The following is a 21642-nucleotide window of genomic DNA, read 5'->3' as shown; positions in this document are numbered from 1 at the left end:
GCTGAGCCCCTGCCTGGAAGGAAGCCTCCCCCCTACCCCCCTGCCCCTACAGCGCCCCCCCCCCCAGACACAGGGGATCACTTTCTTCCCTCCAGCTTCCTTGAGAGGCCATCCCTGCCACCCCATGTTAAATTTTCTTTCTCTTTCCACACCTTACCCCACCCCCAGGCCTCCCCATCTCCCTTCCCTGCTTTAATTTTCTCCCTGACTCCTCTCACTAACACACACACATTTTGATTAATTAATTTGTGTATTCTATCTCTACCCCGTGGAACGTCAGCTCCAGGAGGGCAGGGATTTTGTCGTGTCTCCTTTATGACTGCCTGCCTACCGCCTAGAATCAGTGCCTGGCACGTCATAGCCACTCAATAAATACTTATTCAAAGAGGGTAGATCTTATGACTATCTTCAGTTTATTCCCAAGGGGAGTGGCCTTTAGAGAGATCAAGGTGAGTCCCACAGAGGGCTGGTGGCTGAGCCGAATGTGATCTCTGGGTGGTCCACGCCCAACAGCCGACCACCGCCCTTAGCTGCAGTGGCCACCGCTTCCTGAAGACATCTCTCCATCCCTGACTTCTCAGTTAGACGTGGAGGCAAGAACTCTTGCCTTGGAGTTCTTGCCTTGTCCTTGGAACTCTTGCCTTGTCTTGGAACTCTTGCCTTGTCCTTGGAGGCAAGAACTCTATTCGTATTTGTGTTTCCTTGCCTGGTCTGTGGTTGGTGCCCAAGGATGTTTGCTGAACCAATCTGTTACGTGAACTGTGAAATGCTAGATGGTAGGAATCGTATCTTCACTTTTTATCCTTTATCTCCACGCGAGAAGCAGTGTCCTATACATAGAGGCTTTCCTTATTGCACTAATGAATTGTGTTATGGCCATAGGTAGTAAAAGTAATTAGCAATAATGACAATAATAGGCAACATTTATGAAGCCCTTAGTCTGTGCTAGGCCCTGTCCTAAGTGTACAAAGGCACAGGAGTGAAGACAATTAACTAACTCTCTTATGATCCTCATTTCACAGATGAGGAAATAGAAGCTCAGAGAGGTTAAGAACTTGCCCGAGGTCACACAGCTAGGAAATAGCAGAGTGTAGGATTTGAGTGTTGGCACCTAGGAGTCACGTGCTTAGCTACTCTAGGCTGCGTCCCAGCCTCTCTAAGAGAGATCCATGAAAAGGCCACCTGTGTGAAAACTGGAGTGGCTTATTACACATTTTTGTTTTATTTCAAGGGATTTCTTGAAATTCCTCCAAAAGCTTTGGTAGGTAGGCATCATTACTTGCTAAGTAGTAACCACCAGTATACATGTTGCATTTGATGGTTGGCAGAGTTCACGTACAGTTTCTCATCTGATCCCTACAACAATGTGATGAGGTGGCCACTGCCGTCTCTCATAGAAGAGGAATCTAAGGCTCTGAGCGGTTAAAGGAACAAGGCCAAGGTCACCCAGCCGGTGAGGAGCAGAGCAAGGGCTCAAGTTAACATCTATCACTTGAAAAACTGAGGACTTGAGTGTTTCCAAATAGAAAGCTCTTCCGGTATTACTTAAAAGTCAATAAGATAATCCACGGGAAAGCACTCGGCACGGCTCCTGGAACCAGGTAGGACCCTCATAAATGTTAATTTTGATCGTCGTCTCAACACCTCCTAGGAACTGGAATATTTTAGCTGATGACTGCAGCCTGCCTGTTGAGCCTGATGGAAAGATTACACTTTTCATTCTAGTTCATCCCTGGTAATGTTGAAATGATGATCAATCTCTATTATCCCTGGGGTGCCATAGAATGTTAAGAGCTGGAAGGGATTGTGGAGATGAGCTCATCCAGTGCCTGCATTCACAGATGGAGAAATTGAGTCCTAGAGAGGGAAAAAGTCAGAGGGCAGACTTCTCAAGAGCAGGGCTCTTGCACTGTGCCTGGCACATAGCACCTCCCACAAAGATGGGCTTTTACTGAAGACAAGGGCATCTAGCTTCTTAAAGGCTACAGGAGATAATTCATCAGTTTCCTGAGCTTTGAGCACATCCACCCCACCCCCACACAAAGTACCAAAGTGTTAGAAGCTAGTAACCAGAAAACCGATCATGTGACTTCATTCCACCTCTGCTAAAAGGCTTAAAATGCTTTGGTGAGTAGTCTGAGATTCATAAACATACACTTCAACTCTTTCTCAGAGAATTATTAACCAGCTCCCTCTCCATCAAAACTGGAACTTGAGCAATCAAGGAGAAAAAGAGCAGGCAAGAGAAACGTCTTGAATAAAATCTTTTTTTTTATTTAAAAAAATTTTTTTAAATTTATTTTTGAAGGAGAGAGAGAGAGACAGAGCATGAGTGGGGGAGGAGCAGAGAGACGGGGAGACACAGAATCAGTAGCAGGCTCCAGGCTCTGAGCTGTCAGCACAGAGCCCGACGCGGGGCTCGAACCCACAAACTGTGAGATCATGACCTGAGCCGAAGCCGGACGCTCACCTGACTGAGCCATCTAGGCGCCCCTTGAATAAAATCTTAACACCAGTATATATGATTTCTTGGCACCTCTCTCTTCCCCCCCCCCCAAGAGTTGGAGGATGAAGGAAAGAAAGAAGTGTTATTGTATAAAACATGAATCAATAAAACTAATCGTGGAAAAATACAGACTCTTTCCACCTCACAAGGTAGGTTCCAAAAGAAAACAGTCGTGTTAAGTTGGAGACGAACTTAAAGACAGAAAGTACTGAAAAGGAAGATGAAACAGAGATGTAACCCTCATTGGTTTTTCCAGAGGGCAGAGACAGGCTGGAAGGACACAGTGTGTGGCTGTGATTATCAGCGGTAGCCGATTGCCAACTAATGATTTTGAGAACCTGTAATTTATCGAGTTTGTGTCACACCTTACTTGTCTTGCTAACTCACTGGGTACTAATTCTCCGACGCATGGGACCAGCTTTTATTCCACACGTAAGTCTTGAGCAGCTTTGGCTTGAGGATTTGGGGGTGGGGAGGGCTGATGGAGAGAAATGAGATTAGGGTTCGGTCTTGGAACTAAAGAAACAGAAATATAAACCCTCTGTGCTGTTTCTCTGGGCTTCATGCTTCTCAGGTAAGGCTGAAATGCAGGCCCTGACAACGCACTTGTGGCCACAACAGCTCTTGGAATGAAAGGGGTCCCCCTCCTCCACAACACGTTTATCAAATTCAAACTATCCTCCACATTCCTTCCTTACTCAGCTCAGGCGCACCTATGACGCAAGCCTCAGAGCAAATTCCGCTCAGGAGATCCAGGAAGCTCTGGCCTGGCCCTCCCTTCTAGAAAGGAAAGTCCAAGAGGGATGCCACACCCAGAGGAGGGGAGAGAGGACGTGACAATACCTCCAGGAATGCAGGGCCCACGCAGGTGTGTTGGCATCCACGAACTTCCTTTTGAAAAGGGCCTGATAAATCAGGACGGATAACAGGAATAAAGCTCAGCCAGCCACCCAATAATCGCTCACATTGAACTGGGGCCCTGGCTTCCAGGGCACGGCGACTGGGGAGAGGAGGGTGACAGCTGAGAATAAAGGTTCCTAAAGGCTGTGACAGGTTTTTCTCTTCAGCGGTCCTAAAGTGGGTTCCCTGGGTGTCCCTGAGACCTTTTTAGGGGATTTCTCAAACCCAACACGATTTTCACAATACTAACACAGTCACTTCCTCTTGTCACCCTCGTTGTCTCACAGGTATATACAGTGGTGTCTTCTGAAGGGGCATGACATGTGATGATTATCACCCTGATGACTGTTGGAAGGTGTGCTTTTGTGTTCCTGTGTTTGGACATCGATGAACAGTAAAAGACGTGAGGCACATAAACAAAATGCTTGGGGGCCTCTATAATTTTTAAGAGTGTCAATGGGTCTTGAGACCAAACTGTGGAGCTGCCCACCTCATTTCCAGCGCACGTTGAGTCACGTAGCAGGTGCTTCTGAACAGATTAGAGGTGGCAGGCCTTATTACTATTCTGCTTGGGGTGGAATCCTTTCCATCCCTTCTTCTACCCAAAGTGACCATAAAAACCTTAAATTCCCTCAGGGACACATGGTGAACCGAACCCCCTCCCCCACCGCCAGGGGGAAAGACGGGCTTCTCACCTTGGAGCCCAGGTGGGGCAAAGTTAGCACGGGGAAACCACACTCGCTCCACGCCGGCCCCGGGGCAAAGACCTATCTGGGTCAGGTACCTTGCTACCTGCTGAACAGTGAGTTGACGTGGTTGATGTGGTCCCTGCCTCCTCATTGCTTTCGTCCTGGGGCGGGGCCAGATTACTCCAAAAACATGAAAAAAACCCGAAACCTGCCACACACGTGCTGACAAGGATGTACAAGGTGTCAGACGGGATCTGAGGTAGGTAGACGGTGAGGGGAAGGCCCTGAGGACTCGGGTGGAACCAAGCACCCTAAGCAATTCGTCCTGGCCACGGTTAGGCAGGGTATAACCGTTCCTGCCCCCAGCCCCAGGTGGGCGCAGGGGAGGGGTCAACAGCTCTTTGTGAGCCGGTCCCTGGTGGGTCCTTCTTCAGGGGGCGGGGACTTGAGGGTCTTCTCCCCACTTCCTGGGCATGGCCAGTGCTTAACAGCGTCCCTTTGAGAAGAAACCTGCTCTGGGGCATTTGGAGGGAAGGGTTCGGTCTTTTACCAGGGACACAGCTCTATCACTCCGGTGGGAGAAAAGGACATTGTCCAGAGGCTGTCATTGGCGCAAAGAGCGAATGGCCAAGAAATGGCTGGAGGAGGGAGAGAAAGACTTCAGTGGTTAAAAATAAACAAGTACAAAATAAGCAAAGGAAAAAAGAAAGCCCTGGAAGGCCGGTCTGGAAGTCCTCAGGGAAGCCGCACCGGAGGGGAGCCATCCTGGTCCTCGACTCTCTTTCCCTCCCTCACGGCGCCCTCTCGACCTCGTGGGACCTGACGGATTGCAGGAAAAAATCTCTACGGACAAAACCAAGCCTGAAGAGCCCTGATGCTCTCCCCTAGTAACTGTTGCAGAGGCGAGAAAACTTTTATTTTGTAACCAGACTTGCAGCTGGACGCCGAAACGACCCAACCGGGTGGTGGAGGGACGCTGCTGCAGGGTGCAGCATCCCAAAGCGGACGAGGGGCGGGGACGGCGGGAACCGAGCAGCCCCACCCCACTCCTGCAGCCCGCTGGGCCGCGCAGCACACCCCCGCGCCGGGCGCGCTCTCGCCGGGACTGGGCGATCGGGCGCGTGCCTGCGCTTGCGCAAAAGGCCCACCCGCCCCAGCTCCTCTCCAGGTGCGCTCGCGCTTCCGGCCGGCCTTCCCGAGGCGGAAACGCCGGAGCCCGCGCATGCGCTCTATGGATGTCCTGCTAGGTCCGGGGAGGAGGCCCAAAGCTTCAGGTGATCCCGCCCCTCCCTCGCAGCGCGGGGCCAATCGCAGGGCGGTGGGCGGGATTTTCGAGAAGGCGGTCCGCCCACGCGCTTCGCGAGGCGGGTATCGATTGGTTGGCGGCGCGGGCGCAGGTGCGCGCTTCCTATTGGGTGTGGGCGGAGCGCGAGCCGCCGAGGCTTCTGCGGCGACTGCAGGTGAGCGCGCTCACGCGCCTCCGCTCCGGCCAGGCTCGGGTGCGCGCGCGCGCGGGCGTGCGGGGGAGGCGGCCGAGAGCGAGACTGCGGCGCCTGTCGCCTCTGCTCCGCCCCCTCCTCCTCCTTCCCCGCCGTCGCGGCCGCCGCCGAGGCCCGGAGGGAGGGAGTCGCGTCCCCGCCCGCCGCGCCGCCAGTCGGACCCTTGGTCTCGCCGCGTGAGGAGCCAGCCGAGCGGAGCTCTGCGCGGAGACCCGGGCCGCGGCCGCCCCCTCTGCAGGTGCCTGTGAGGAAGCGCCCGGGCCGCAGCCGCGTCCCCAGCCCGCCGGCCGCGCACTCGCTCCCTGCGCTCCCGAGGGGCGGCCCGGCCGGAGGAGGCCGCCGCGGGGCCCGGCCTCAGCATGAACCGCAGTCACCGGCACGGAGCGGGCAGCGGCTGCCTGGGCACCATGGAGGTGAAGAGCAAGGTGCGCGGGGCCGGGCTGGGCGGAGCCGCCGGCCGATGGGGGCCAGGGGAAGGGGGGTGGCCGGGGCGGCCTGAGGGGGCTGCCCGTTGTCTGCAACCGCGGGGGGGGGGGGTGCGGCAGTGCGATTTGGAGGCAGGAGGTAGCGGAGAGAAAACTTGGTGAGAAGGGGGCGAAGGTGGGGCTTGGGTTTGCCCCTAGCCCAGGTGGGAAGACCAGTGGAGCACTTAATCTCGTTCCTTAAATCTCATTCCTGTGCGGGGATGGGAGCGCTGGGTGGTAGGAAATCTTTGGGGGGGGGGGGGAATTCTAGCTCCTGGTCTGTGAGTCCAAAGTATTTGGAACCCGCGGGGCCACAAAATGTTACCCCTTTCTGCGGTTCAAGGGTGCATCGAGTTGGTGAAAGGGAGAGCCCAGTGAAGTCAAGAGCCCTTTTAAAGTTAGCTTTGCTTCCTGCTAGGATTTTTCCAGCACTAACTTTGGTAGGCGTTTAATCTACAAAATTAACACTATCACCTTTCGTTTGAGTAGCACTTTACAGTTTGAGGCTGGATGCGCTTTTCATTCCATCGTGCTACCTTTTCACATCAAGTGTTTTCATTCCTGACCGAGCGGTATGCCCGTCTGCTGAGGATTCCGTCCCTGTCCACTGAATTCCTGAATCGCAAGGCTCCCTGAGCAGGGTAGTCTGTAGGGATTAGTTAGAGCATGCTTTCCAAAAGGGGGTTTTGAGCTGGAACCTGGAGGTGTTGGGCAACCACATTTTCAAGCAAAACCATTTCCATGAGTTGAAGAGTCAAAAAGAGCTTAATCTAGTTTGCTTCTCGGAGAAAACAGAGGGCTCAGAAAGGTGATGACTTCGCCAAGCTCTGCTTTCATGACAAAACCCGAAAGCCTTTTTACAGAGTAACTTCTACGCTCCATAGAATACAGATGTTTATGAGAACGTTTAAAATAGAGTTGAGAAAACCAAAACGCGCGTACAAGCCTGGGAGAACAGTACAGCACGTATCCACTTAAAAAATAATGAAACGTCATTGAATGTAAGACTACTTAGGGCAAATACAAAATCAGGGAGCCTGTGGATAGAATGGTTTTATTGTCTAGAGTTGATAAGCAGAGTTGTGTAGGTTGCTGTAACTGAGATCCTGACATCAAGAATATTGGCATGAATTTTTTGTAACCTCATCTAACGATGCTATTTGTGACTTAACTTGTGTGTCAGGATAGGCACTAGTTGCAAAAACCGTTGTTTAATAGGGACAGAAATGCAATTACGGCAGTTTAAGGAATACACTCTTCCCTGTGTCCTCCATGGAACTGTCATAGCAAATTGGAGGGACATGCTTAAGCTAAGGGTTAAGATGACTCCAGATACACAGACGTTTTTCCTGAGCTGCATAGGGGCAGTAGTGGTTCTGTGCCCAGTGGTTGAACTTTCTCAGGCATTTCTGTTATAAATCTAGGTTGCGCCTGTGGGAGTTGAGGTTAAGAAAAGAAAAACACTTATGATATTGCATAATTTTAAAATTCAGTTTGTGGTCCTAATCTTGGTAGGAAGTCTTTAATTTTTTTATCCTAGGAAAAATGAGTCGAGATTCTAGGTGCACTGATAAATACAGTGAAGTGGTAATTTATCTCTTGGACTAGAAACCTGGAGCATTTGGGGACTGGAATTTCAGGCTTTCTGCCCCTTCTCTGCTGTCAGCTGATCTGTGAATCTTTCCCACACTTATGTCTGCTACATGTTACCTATTTGACCTGCCAGGCTGCCCTGTTAGTGAACCTCCTCCTCTCTTAACTAGAGTCAAGGCGCTCTGAGAACCCGCACCAAGTGAAGTGTGGCTCCATCATTGTTCTAGCTGTCGATGAATAGACACAGCATTAGGTCCTGTTTTTAATGTGTCTGTGACACCTTGTGTTTTAAATAGATGTTGTTGACACGCTTATTTTCAGTGGATTAAATTAAACACTTGTCCTCCTTATCATTTAAAAAATATTTGGACAGATGTTTGAAACAGTATTTCCCTTTGTCACTGCTTTGGTGATATCAGGGCTTTTTACAAAACTGATCCTCAAGAGGTTGCAGCCAGGACCAGGTGATGTGCAGATCCACGTTTGGGAATCTCTTTTACTTCTGCGTAGAAAACAGTGTGTCAACTTCATTATCTTTGCGGACCTAGGAAAGTTCTTAATCAGTATTGAAGGGGGTATCCTTTAATAACCTTGGGACAGCTCCTGAGCTGTACATTTTCTGATTGTTATTCGTGGGCAGACAATATCAAAATTAACTTTGCTTTTCTCGGATGTACCAACAGATGCTGAGAGAAGGTGTCCATTCTCCCAGGGGAGAAGGCCAAATTCTGTGTGGCCAGGACAAAGTAGACTGGGCTAAAAAAGGGTCATAAATGGTTCACATAGTGGATAGTTGTTGAGTGGGTCTTGATTTTCTCTCTTAGTATTTTTCTTCACGTAGTCAAACGTTCTCTTGGTCCTGTTTTTCTGCAAGAAGCATAACAGTTTCTCTTGTTTGGTTTTGTTTTCTGCTAACATTTGCAAAAGGGCACAGCTGCCGTGAAGCCATACAGTTTTTCATTGTTTTTATCCTAACATTTAAGGAAGAGAAAAAATGTTAAGCAGAAGCTTTTCACCCAAAAGCTTTAGCAAAAGCAAAGACATTGGAGCCCTGAAATGTTCAGTTGTTAGATGTTACTCTTATACATGCACCAGGAGAAGTGATAACCCTGGCATGAATCAGAAAACACTAGCAACTCTGCCTTATGATACCAGAATAAAGAAAATGGAGGAGAAACAGACTTTTGATAACATCGTAAGACTAGCTCTGATATGAAGGGTGTTGCCCAGTTTTTATTTACCTTGAAACATGAAGGTGTGACTAAACTTTTTGAGAGTTTTAGGTATGAGTCACCTTATATTCTTGACAAATGCTGGTGTTTGTGTTTCAAGAATGTGTTTTGGAAACTTTTTAAATTATTTATTAGAGGTAAGAGTCAGCTTTAGGGAGTTTTTAACTTAATTTAAAACTAGTGAGCAGTGTGGGTATTAGTAAGCAGATGAACTTCTTAAATACAATAAGGACAGTGACTTCAGATATCCCATAGGTCCTTGGGAAGATGAATTGACACATTTGTAACCTCTCAAATTATTCTGACGGTGACTTTCTCTGCATGATGCTTAAGGCTGTGTTAGCATTACATTACATTAGAATACATTAATATTTCTTGTTAATAGTAGATATTTAGAGGAAAAATAAGTTCAGTGGTAGAACGTATTTGGCAAACATTTGTTTAAAATTAAAAAAAAAAAAAATCAACTGTAGGACTGAACTGAGTCTGTAATATCCGGTCTCCACAGTGATTCCTTAAGAGTGTGATTATAGTTACATAGCATTTCTAGACTTCTGTGGCCAGGACACTTTTTGAGGAAGGCTGATGAACCTTTCCTAGGTTTCCACATTGAGGAAGGTAGTCCCATATTAAGTCATAGATTCTGTTTATCAGGGACTAGATGAAGCCAGTCCTTAGTGTTCAATAACAGCCACTTTAATCATCTGGCATTTGGAGAGCAGAGATGTGATTCTAGAGTAGGGAAACATACCCGAAAATCAGAATTGTGAAGGTAAATATTGGGTCTGATAGAGGTGTTTCTTTGATCCCTTAAGACCTTGCTGATGTCATTGTCCTCTTTACCCACTAATTGGTGAGCTCCTGCTCCCAGCCCATCTATAGGGCTCAGCACTGTGCCAAGCACATAACCACTTCTTGTGTTAGTTATGTGGGTGGTTGTAGGATATACATTTTATGTATTAATAAAGCTTCTTTTTTCCAGCATTATCATAGGGAAGATACTCCTTATCTCTAGACCTATTTCTTATATACCTCTGTTTGTGTGGTAGCTTAATGCCAAGAAACTCAAAGCCCCTTTTTTATATGTTGCTGTTAATTCTTGCCACTTCCTGCGAAGTCATAATCCCTTTTATAAGGGAAGAAACTTAGGTACTTTTTGCTAATGACCAAAATAAAGACTTGGGCGCATCTTTGTTACCACACGGCCTGAGTGGGGAGAGTACTGCCTGTCGAGATCTGGGCTCCAGACCGGTTTGAGCTGAGTCACCGTTGCAGGACAGTCCCCAGTGAGGCCTGCGTACCCCAGGGGTTGAAGTGAGCCTGCATCTCCTGAAGGGAGTGCCCCTCAGAGATGCAGTGGTGAGAAGGCACATTCCTGTGCCTTTCTTATGCTGTTTTATCTCCAGATTGTGAGGGTTCCAAGGACTGTGTCACTGCCACTATCTTGTTTATTAAGGGAAGTACCGTGCCTGTTAATTTTCCTGTGGCGTGCATTTTCAAATCGGGTCCTGTTACTTATTTTGTTTTTAATTAATGTGTTCATTGTATTTATAGTTTGGAGCGGAATTTCGTCGGTTTTCACTGGAAAGATCCAAACCTGGAAAATTTGAGGAGTTTTATGGATTACTGCAGCATGTTCATAAGATACCCAATGTTGACGTTTTAGTAGGCTATGCGGACATCCATGGAGACTTACTACCTATAAACAATGATGATAATTATCACAAAGCTGTTTCAACGGCCAATCCACTACTTAGGATTTTTATACAAAAAAAGGGTAAGTACCACTGTGTAGAAGAATTGTTTTAGAAACAGAAGTAGTTTATTTTCCTCATTGATAGGATATGCATTGAATATTCACTTTGGTGAATAGAGTTTTGTTCATTCAGAAAGATGTTTTGGAAAGGCTATGACTTTGAAATCAGAGAAACATTCTAATTTTTTTTTTTTTTTTTTTTTTTTTTGGTGGCAACGAACTCTCAGATGCTGTGTTTACTACTTAATAGATACCTGAAGGAAAGTTACTTATTTAGGATGTTTTTCACAGAAATAATGTTAGTTATCTGGAAAATTAGATAGGAAGCCATTATTTTGGAGGAATTTAAACACTGATATTAGTCTTGCAAAAGAACATTTGAAAAATCATTCTGTGGGACAAGCATTTTCAAATGTACTTTGAGTCTTAAAACTTTTTTTTTTTAAACTTTACGGCCTCCTCCGTGTCTGCCTGTCTGCACATGGGCCTGATGTGTGGGGTTTATTCCTTTGTCTTTGGTAAATGAAGAGGTTTAGAAAGCCAGTGTGACAGCAGCAAGCTCAGTCTTGGCGGGATAATGAGAGCCTTTCTATGTTTATAAACCAACCCAGAGAGCAGTTTGAGAGAATGGGTGGGGATTACCCTTGAAGGTGAAACTTTATTTCCAATCGGTTGATAAGCCTTGGACCACTCCCAGGGCTTTGGGACCGCACTGGTCTTATAGCTCTGCTTTTCTAGGTTTGGAGGAACTAAAGTCCACCGACAAACCTCCGAGGGTCACATTTACGCTGTTCACAAAATACTTAGAAGCACACACGTTAATTTTCCCAGAGACCCCAGAGATGGATTGCGTAGGAACCTAACAGTGGTGTAGTACAATTAGAGTATTAGCCTAGGAAGATTAATTTGGCTGTTGGGGATGAGATGGAGTGAGCAGCGGTCTTAGAGGAGAGGACAAGTAGCTGGCATGACGAGGCAGCCGGGAAGCTGCCCCGGTGGAGGAGGCAGGTGAGGAAAGGGGCGAATCTGGTACTTGAGAGTCACTGCTCCCCACTGCATGGTGGGGACGTGAAGAGGACTCAAACAGAATAAATAGGTTTCTGGATTTGAGTCTGATGGCTGGGACAGTGCCATAAACAAGCAGAATTTGGAAGAGGGACATTGACTTGGAAAGAAAATGGATTTGATTTTAGAACAAAAAAGGCTTATTTGGGGGGGTGCCTGGGTGGCTCAGTTGGTCAAGCGCTGACTTCGTCTCAGGTCATGATCTTGCAGTTTGTGGGGTTAAGCCCCACGTCGGGCTCTGTGCTGACAACTCGGAGCCTGGAGCTTGTTTTGGGTTCTGTGTCTCCTTCTCTCTCTGCCCCTCCCCATTCATGCTCTGTCTGTCTGTCTCTCTCTCAAAAATAGACTAAACATTAAAAAAGGGGGGGGGCTTATTTGGCTGATGAGTTTTAATTGTGTCATATAGGAAATTGGAAGTAGGAGACTGGAACTTATGATCGAGATCTAGAGGCTCGTCAGAGAAGATTGAAAGTCTGGAAAAGTGATCATTGAAATTCTTGAGAGTGGACATCAGGTCTCGCAGGGATGAAGACAGGAGTGGGCCCTTGTCTAGTTGTGTAGAGACTGTTGGAGAGGAAGGAACGTCAGTAGAGGAGAGAAGACAAGACATTCAAGCGGAACTTGTGTTAAGCAGAAGAAGCTGAATCATTGAGTGGTAGGCCTTCCTTGTTAGCCATTGTAATTTTCATTAAAAACTTCATTGCTGTTTGGAATGTGTATTGAAATGAGGAGTGACTATTTTTAAACTCCTGCCATCCGACAAAATTTTGTTGGATTATCCTTTTTGTTAGATTTTAGGAGTTGGATTATACCACTACGTGTGCTTATTACTGGAATAGTGACACTTAATGATTGTGGGATTAATCCTGATGTCTGGTAAGGGAGGTTATGTTCTGCTATTTGCTTTTTAAATATGTTTCTATGTGAACAAAAGTTTTCTTTGCCCTAGAAGTAAATGTCCAATATAGTGAACAGCTCTTAGAATTTGATTTAGAAATAGGCAGTGCATTCAACAGAACATTTTTGCTTTTAAAAATACAAGTGTAATTTGGGGCGCCTGGGTGGCTCAGTCGGTTGAGCGTCAGACTTCGGCTCAGGTCATGATCTCACAGCTGGTAATTTCGAGCCCCGCGTCGGGCTCTGTGCTGATAGCTTGGAACCTGGAGCCTGCTTCAGACTCTGTCTCTGTCTCTCTGTCTCTCTCTCTCTGTCTCTCTCTGTCTCTCTCTCTCTCTCTCTCTCTCTCTGCCCCTAACCCACTCGCATCCTATCTGTCTGTCTCAAAAATGAATAAACATTAAAATTAAAATTAAAATTAAAAAAGTGTAATGCAAATAGGACTTAAGGAAGGCAGAAAAGTAAGCTGGTCGAGTCATTCCTGCTTCATAACCCCCCTTCTCCCTTCCCACTCTACCCAGAATAACATCCTTCCTGCCTTGGACTTTACAACGTCATCTTTCTCTGTTCCCCTACTCCCTCATCACAGCCCACCAGGCTGGCTTGCTTTCTGGCTCAGAATTGGAAAGCTTGTTGCTCTCTCTGTGTTTCTGCTGTTCTTTTCCCCTTTTCCTTGCTCCTCCCATGGCTCCCTCCTCATCATTCAGATCTTAACACACATAACTTTCTTCTAGGGGTCTCTTTGGACCACCCTAGCCAAAGCCCCCTGACCCTCCCACCTTTATCAGACCTGAAGTCACCTTATGTAAGGGCAAGTTAGTTATCTTTACTGTCTTACAGACTTGCTCATTGCCCTGTGATTCACGGTGATACTTTTTTTTCTTTTAAAGATCAACAGATGTGTAAGTAGAAAGCTGATTTTATGTAAATGATAATCAGCATTAAAGTCAGGAAACTAATATAAAGCATGACATTACATATAGTAACATTTCACTGCTTAATTACAACACATTTTCTGTTTTCTTGGCTTGTTGATCCCAGTTTAGGAATCGTTAGGGCAGCATTTACATTTGATATGGTACCAAGTGATTTTAAAAAACAAACTTCAGAACCATTTAAAATTTTAAAACTGTGTCTTTTACGGTACATCTTTAGTTGAAAATCTGATGCTTCTAAGAGTTTCTTTGAATTGAAAGGTCACAGTTGAATGCATAAACTATCGTTACATATCTTGAAAGGTTTTATGTTTTATAATAATTTGTTGTTAGAAGAAAGACCCCATCTCTAGGGCTATTATCATCCGAAGCAGAACCAAAAGAAGATAAAGTCTCTGGTATCTTAAAAGTTGTATTCACAGAGAAGATTGCCAGATCTTTTGTCAGCCCCCTTCCCCTGTTGGAGTTTAAAAGCTTCGCAGCTCGCATGACAGGCAGCCAAGTCTGGGATCTGTTGTGGTGCTCAGACTCCTCCCCAGATCTGATCAGAATATCCACACCACAACTTCGTGGTCTATTACCATCAGTTTTTGTATGATCTCAGACAAATGCATTTTTATCTTGGATTTATTCAGAAGAGTTTGCTGGAAACACTAGAAGGGCCTCCCTTTACACACTCTCTCACTTAAGACATGGTCTTGTGGCCCAGACACCTGGTCAGGCACCCCATTCATCTCTTAAAACTGTGCACTCGACATTATTCTGCAGATGGGCTTTAAGACTCAGTGAATTTCAGTGAATCAGGGTTCGACTTAAAAATGCTCTAAAGGATATGCATTTTAATTGTAAATTGTAAAAAATGGTTTAAAGGTGTGGCCCAAGAAATAAGGTCAAATAAAATAAAAAGAAGAAATTGTGACACGAGTTGCTCATGACAGAAACCTGGGTGTCACCTTTGACACATGCCTCCCTTTTGCTCAGGCACCGAGCCTGTTAGTATTAAAACTGTTCTAATTATTTTTCACGTTCGTTTCCCCATCAGCACTACCTCTGCTCCAGGCCAGGGGCCATCCAAAATCACTTCACGGCTCCCCGTTTTCTCCCTCAGGGCCATTCTCCAGTTTACAGCCTGGGTGAGCTTAGTAGAAAAACCCAAACCTTTGGTTTTCTTCCCATTGCCCTTAGGCTGAAGTCCATAATCCTTAACAACCCCCCCCCCCCCCCAGGCCCTGTTTGTCTGCAGGGCCCCTGCTGCCTCTAACTGGGCTCTTGGCTCCTTCTCCTCCCCTCCCCCCCTCTCTCTATTGGACTTCTTCTTCTGCCCCATCCAGCCCTTCTCTATATTCGTTGGATCCTGTGCCTGGAACATTCTTCCCTCCCTTCTACCTGATTAGCTACTGGCTTCTTTTCCAGTCTCAGCACAAACCTCACTTCCCTGGAGAAGCCTTGTGTCTCCCTGCAAACCAGGCCAGGCTCCTACGGTGCACTGTAGACAAACCACACTTCTTGGCTCCTTCTAATAACCTAATTGTTTGAAATTCGGGTTGCCGGCCCCTCTTGTGGCGCCCCCTCTTGTGGAGTCCCCTCTTGTGGAGTGCAAGCACCACGAGAACAAGCCCCCACCTTCTCTTGGTCGCAGGGTCGGCCTGGCTACATCCTAGTGCAGCTTCGGGTTTGGTGATTGGTTTGCTTATATTAGGAAGTGAAGGGATTTGCATACTTTGAATGTTGCTTTAGGTGATATTTAATCCTTTTAAAGCTGCCAGATCTAGTTCATTTAACCATTTTGGATTAGAACAAAGGTTGGCAAACAAGGCTTGCTGGCTGTTTTTGTAAATAAAGTTTTCTTGGACCACGGCCACACTCATTCCTTTACGTACTGATCGTGGCTTTTGCAGCAGCGACTATATGACCTGCAACACCTAAAATACTTACTCCAGAGCTCTTTTGGGGAAAAGTTTGTCGACCCTGGAGGAGGATAATTTCAGAAATTACTTCCTTCCCTGTCTTCTCATCGAACTTCAGATGGGTCATCGTGAACTTTCTTGATTACTGTGAACTGTTACTGTGTTTACTCTACAGGGGTGCTGATGGGGTTTATAGGAGGGTTTGGGTTTTTTTATCCCCCAGATTTGCTTTAACACCGTAGGCTTTTATTTCGTGTATCTGTGCCTGCCCTAGGTCACTAGTGGACCCTTACCCCCTGTTCTGAATCTGTGACTCACGACTCCATGTCCGTTAAGGAATGAGACAGCCAGGCCTTTCGGAATTAACTGTTGCAAGAGTAAGAGGTCCCGGGGAGTGGCTGCAAGGCTCCTCTCTTAAGTAAAGCACAGGAACTTTCTGTAAGGAAGGGAGACCCGCAGTTTGGCTCTTGGCAGGCATTCCAAGTGGATCCGTGATGATCGCAGTTAGCTGACGCTGTGGCTGAGAGACGGGCTTGGGATAAGGGAGGTGTTGAGCCTGTATCATGTACTGTTGCGTAAGCCCGGGTTTTTACGGCGTGGGGGGCGGGGAGGTTGCTGTGAACCAAGTTTGCAAACTTTCCATCTCATTCTGAGTTCAGTGCTTTGATACACAGACTCAGGTAGAAAATGAACTCCCGGTTCCCAGTGGACAGTCACCTTTACACTTTAAACTAACACTCTGCACCCTGGCTTCCTGCCAAAATATTTCTTTTCCCAGTGGCTAGAAACTGATTAGCTAGATGGGAGAACAAAGGTGCCTTTGTACTGGGGCATATTGCTTTTGAGAATTTAGCAGAGAGCATTCAAACAGTCTGGATGCAATGCCAAATTATGCAGATTTAGGATTGTTTTTTCTTTTTTGGGGGGAGGGCGGGGGTCAGGTTTCCCATGTAGGCAACTTAATTTTGTTCCAGTGTGTACAGTGTGGAATTTTCCTTATAAATATTGTGTAGGTTTTTTTAAATTGATTGTTTTAAAATGAAAAGATACTTTTGGGAAAATACATTCAGTAGAAGACTATTGTTGATAGTCTTTGCCAAGTGTTGCCAAAAAGATTCTTGTGTCACTGGGTTAATTTCCAAAGCCAAATTATAAATAAATTTGTCTCTGTAGGAACATAGTATGCATATTTTATAAATGAAGACAGAATTTGCCCCAGGGGGAAAAAATGCCAAAAATTAAGGTACCCCTGGTCTTGTACATTTATCTGCAACTAGCCTTTTTTTTTTTTTTTTTTTTTTTTTTTTAATGTTTGTTTATTTTTGAGAGAGAGACAGGATCTGAAGTGTGTTCTGCACTGACATCAGAGAGCCCGGTGTGGGGCTCGACCTCATGAACTGCGAGATCATGACCTGTGCCTAACTAAGTTGGACGCTTAACCAACTCGCCACCCAGACACCCCTCTGCAGCTAGCTTTTAAAGAATGTTCAAGCAACATGAGAAAAAAATACCCAAGTTCTCCATATTCAGACCCACACCTGACACTTAATACTCATTATGTGAATGCGTAAGGTATTGGCCAGATAAGAAAATCCAGGTCCAGTCTTTCTCTGTATTTTGTACTCTTAATGGTTATTTTGTACCCTTGATTTCCTGGTTTATAGAGTAAAGATGGAAATATTTATCAATAGAAGGTGAGAGTGCAGGGAAAGAACGGAAGCTAAGCCCTGTACCACACAGTACAGTGATCTATTCTCTGTAGCAGGAGCTGAGGCTAAGATTTTTTAATTTCTTCTCATTGGTCATTTTTGAAACATGATTTCAAGTTTTGTACCTGTGGTCAATTTCATTTCCTTTTCTACCTCATTCTCTGATGAGATGTTTTGTTTGTAGATGCCTTCCTTCAACAGTGTGATTGAAGAATACCTATCTGGTTTTAGGCGCCCTGTTTTCCCTTAGTTACATCAGAGTTCTAGATTGCTGGCTGGAAGAATGAATTCAAGCCCGCGGATGTTATTTGGCTCAAGCTGGTTTTTGTTGTTATTTAATTGGGTATCAGCATTTAAAAATGAGAAATTTTTTACCTAAAAAAACAAGGCTCCGTGGCAAATTGGATTTGGCCACACAGATTTCTTTAGTGGAAGAAAGATGCCTGCAGCAAGGGGGCCGTGCCGCACGTTAAATGAGGCAGCAGCTCCTGGCTGCCAGGGTCCTCCCTCCCGCCGGTTGTGTCCCCGCCACCCAGACAGGTTCCTTTGCCCCCCGTTGTTTCACACACGGTGAAGAAAAAAGTTAAAAGTCTTCCACTTCAGCGTCTTTCAAAGTGGGAAAATGGGAGATGAAGAATTCCCCCCTGGAAAGCTGGAAGAGAACATTCGCAGAAGACCAAAATCCCTAAGTTCTAGGTCTATATTCCTCTTATTACATTATCATTTAATGCATATTATCTGCCCAGTCAGCCTCTCATACAGGTTCATTCTCTTGATTTACCTTGGGATTCAAAAGTGTCGCGTTTTACATCGAGGAGAATCAGAAATATGCAAACTGGAGGTTCTTAAATGAAGGGAAAATACATTTTATGTAACGCATTTGAAATGATGTTTAAGAATGGTTTGTAAGACTTACCAGAATTGTGTTTGCCCTCCTAATGCTTAATAGCCTTTGAGCTTGCTCAGATTTAACTTCAGCATTTGCTTCTTTTGTGATGTGTACTTGAGAGGGCCACCTAGTGGTTTCCTTCTGGTACAGCAGTCTTACCGCTACACTACATTTTGATCTGATTAGAAGCTAATATTTAAATTGTTTGTGTACCAAATGCATGTGAGTTCTCCCTTCTGTATAGATTCAACTGTAGATAAGTGGGTGTTTTTACAGTATCTCTATAATTATCGTATTTTATTTTTAAACAGAAGAAGCAGACTACAGTGCCTTTGGTACAGACACACTAATAAAGAAGAAGAATGTTTTAACCAACGTATTGCGTCCTGACAACCATAGAAAAAAGCCACATATAGTCATTAGCATGCCCCAAGACTTCAGACCCGTGTCTTCTATTATAGACGTGGATATTCTCCCAGAAACACATCGTAGGGTTCGTCTTTACAAGTACGGCACTGAGAAACCCTTAGGATTCTACATCCGGGATGGCTCCAGTGTCAGGGTAACACCTCATGGCTTAGAGAAGGTCCCAGGGATCTTTATATCCAGACTTGTCCCCGGAGGCCTGGCTCAAAGCACAGGACTGTTAGCTGTGAATGATGAAGTCTTAGAAGTCAACGGCATAGAAGTTTCAGGGAAGAGTCTTGATCAAGTAACAGACATGATGATCGCCAACAGCCGCAACCTCATCATCACGGTGAGACCAGCAAACCAGAGGAACAATGTTGTCCGGAACAGTCGGACTTCTGGCAGCTCTGGCCAGTCCACTGATAACAGCCTTCTGGGCTATTCCCAGCAGGCAGAGCCGAGCTTTGAGCCAGAGGATGAAGACAGTGATGAGGACGACATTATTATTGAAGGTAACGGAGTGCCGCAGCAGATTCCGAAAGCTGTTCCCGCTACCGAGAGCCTGGAATCACTAACGCAAATAGAACTCAATTTTGAATCTGGACAGAATGGTTTTATTCCTTCTAATGAAGTGAGCTTAGCCCCCGTCGCAAGTGGCACAAGTACAGAAACACGTGCTCCAGATCAAAAACTCTTAGAAGAAGACGGGACGATCATAACACTATGAAACCTTTGTCTGAATGTCTTCTGAGTGAGGATGCCGTAGGGACTTGTAAATTCGGTAGTTTAAAGCATATATACCTCTGAACCAGTGACCTGGAGCAGGCATGAGAAAAATAATATTGCAAGCTTAAAATGTTATTAAAATAGTAGTTTGATAATTGTTAATACAAACTTGGGTTTGTCAGAGGTGAGTTTAAGTCTAAAAGGGGCCTTTGCTAATGAAATTATGTGCTTTTGCTATTTTGTCTACAGAGAACTGGATGTCAGGGCGCGTTCTCAGAACTACGAGAGGGCCAGATCATTTCCGTTCAAAGTGGTTGTGTATTTAACCTGCTGTGCAGAGCCCAGTTAGCTTTTTCTTTTAACTATATATTTTTTTAATTCTAATGTGAAGAAGTCCGATTCTGTCCTTTGGTACCTTGGGGACCTCAGCTCCTATGTTTCTTGTATTTTATCTTGATTTTTTAATGTTATTCCTCCGTTGCTAATTGTTACAAGTAATTTTTTCAAATGCCTTCTTTCCCCCCTAATTTCTAAGAAATCGAACCAATTGACTGTTTTTAGGAATTGCTTCCTAGGTCATAAAGCATTGAAGCCATGGTCTTGAATTAAGAAACCGTAACAGTTGTCCAGGTTAAAAGTTTGTTCATCCTTTAGCTTTCCTATTTACGAACTCATTCCATATGTGTATGACTTACGTTGTCAAAGGCAGTTCCATCAACTGGTGATACTTGAGACCCCCTTAATCTCTTCTGTCTCATTCCCATCTCATTGGAAATCATTCCTTTTGTCGTTAGTGTTTTGTTGGCGTGCTTTTATACTCTTTTCACGTATTTGAGTAGTATGAATCACTTTGGATTAAAAAATGCACCCAAATTAAGAGATTTTTACACACAGGACAAACTTGTGCACTTTTTGTATGAGATACGTGGGTTTTCCTTACTGGGATTTCTAGGGACACTGCCTACACTTTATGAGAAATAATATAGTATTCACCTTGGACAGGTAGCATTTATTGCTATTAATTTTATGAGGCTATTTATTATTTTCCGATGCACCCACTTAGGACAAGTTGGAGGTAAGGCTGCTAGCTCCCAGCCCTCGCCTGATTCCACTGGACAACGTGCACAAGCACCGCTTGTATGTAGCAAGTAAGAAGACTGCGGGGCGCACACGCGTGCCCTGGGGCTTACGGAGTTTCCTCTGAGTTATTTATTATTAATTTTACGGTAAGGCTAGGACAGATGGGTACCTTTGTAGCAACTGTGTGCTATTGAAACAATGAAGAACTAAATGGCTCCGTTTTGAAGGATATTTTCTCTCTGGGAAAAACACATGAAGAAGTCTGCATTAGATGAAGGTGGCTGGACTCAGAACACGTCATGTATGTTGCTCACGGCACCACTAAACTGACAACTGCACAACATTATGTGACACTGTACCTTTTCGTTGAAGTCACCCGAGTTCTTCCGCTTCTATACCACTATTTTTTAACGGCATTCCAGCTCTAACATTCTGTGAGTTGATACACATTTGACTCTTGAATGGCAAAATGTTAACACATAGGTTAAATTTCATGCGTATTTTAAGCGGTGCAGGGGTTTAACATTTTAAGTAAAAATCCTGTCACACACTACCTCTCTCTCCTTTTTTTTTTTTTAACAAAGTTTTAACACCAGAGCTTCTCTCTTGGGAAAAATACTTCAGGGCTTGACTTTTTGTACACATTTTAACTATAAAGTACAGATCTGTCTTGTATGTATTCACGAAAATGGAAATCAAAGCTGCTAGTGCTTTTTATTTTAATTATCCTGCTAAGGGCATATATGAGTGGTGTTTTAAGGTAGATTTCTCATTTAAATTATTGGTGACATAACTGATGACTAGACGTATTGTAAAGCCAGTATGGACCTTGGTTGTACACTAAAATGTCAAATCATTGGCAGTCTCAATTATTCCAGGTATACCTAATTAACAAAAATATCCGTGGACTCCACATAAAATTTTGTAGTACTAAATGTCAAGCCTAACTGTGAATTTTGTTCTGTATCTTGAGTAAATTTATGATGTTCTCATGAGCTATCAACAAAAATATATGTACTTTTGTGAACTATGAATTTTCTAATTAAATTTTACATGCAACATGATTTTTACATGAATGATACTTTGTTTAAACTATCAAATGTCAGTATTTTACTACAATTTTATTATAAAATGTACATTATCACTAAATGAACTTTGATTTTAAAAATCAAATTAGCTTTAGTTGTATATTATTTTTTACAAATAAAGATAGACTTGTATAAAGGATACTTTCTTGTTTGCAAATATATGAATAGTCCCCCAACACATATTTACCAAGCACTCACTATATAAAATGAATAGGAAGGAAAATGCTAAGCTTAATAACAGTATTCTGGCTTCCTTAACTTCTAATGTTTAAAAGATAAACACCAAATTGTATACACAT

General features: G+C 44.8%; 1 protein-coding gene and 1 long non-coding RNA gene across 4 annotated transcripts in view; both read left to right on the top strand.

Annotated features, from left to right (window-relative positions):
• The window catches only part of LOC122237161, a 28947-nt gene extending 25129 nt beyond the window's left edge, over positions 1 to 3818 (top strand). For 2 of the 3 annotated variants that reach the window (XR_006215375.1, XR_006215374.1), the window contains exons 2-5: positions 1329 to 1601; positions 2763 to 2938; positions 3209 to 3374; positions 3694 to 3818. This is a non-coding gene — a long non-coding RNA (uncharacterized LOC122237161). The remainder of the gene's footprint in view (positions 1 to 1328; positions 1602 to 2762; positions 2939 to 3208; positions 3375 to 3693) is intronic. The other variant, XR_006215376.1, reaches the window with a different exon arrangement.
• Positions 3819 to 5669: 1851 nt separating this feature from the next.
• PARD6B (par-6 family cell polarity regulator beta) lies at positions 5670 to 21403 on the top strand. The gene is made up of 3 exons (XM_042980161.1): positions 5670 to 6019; positions 10438 to 10660; positions 18353 to 21403. Exons 1-3 carry the CDS (start codon positions 5954 to 5956, stop codon positions 19174 to 19176), a joined length of 1113 nt encoding a protein of 370 aa, XP_042836095.1. The 5' UTR covers positions 5670 to 5953; the 3' UTR covers positions 19177 to 21403.
• Positions 21404 to 21642: the final 239 nt, after the last annotated feature.

The sequence above is a fragment of the Panthera tigris genome, chromosome A3 (assembly GCF_018350195.1).
Source record: "Panthera tigris isolate Pti1 chromosome A3, P.tigris_Pti1_mat1.1, whole genome shotgun sequence".
NCBI classification, from domain to species: domain Eukaryota; kingdom Metazoa; phylum Chordata; class Mammalia; order Carnivora; family Felidae; genus Panthera; species Panthera tigris.
Note: the sequence above shows the minus strand (reverse complement) of the source record. Positions and strands in the feature narration are given on the sequence as shown.

Excerpts from the sequence above, each read along its gene's own strand:
- PARD6B (XM_042980161.1), top strand. The coding sequence starts at position 5,954 with ATGAACCGCAGTCACCGGCACGGAGCGGGCAGCGGCTGCCTGGGCACC. Across the intron at positions 6,020-10,437 it reads CCATGGAGGTGAAGAGCAAG|TTTGGAGCGGAATTTCGTCG; the intron begins GTGCGCGGGGCC and ends TTGTATTTATAG. Across the intron at positions 10,661-18,352 it reads GATTTTTATACAAAAAAAGG|AAGAAGCAGACTACAGTGCC; the intron begins GTAAGTACCACT and ends ATTTTTAAACAG.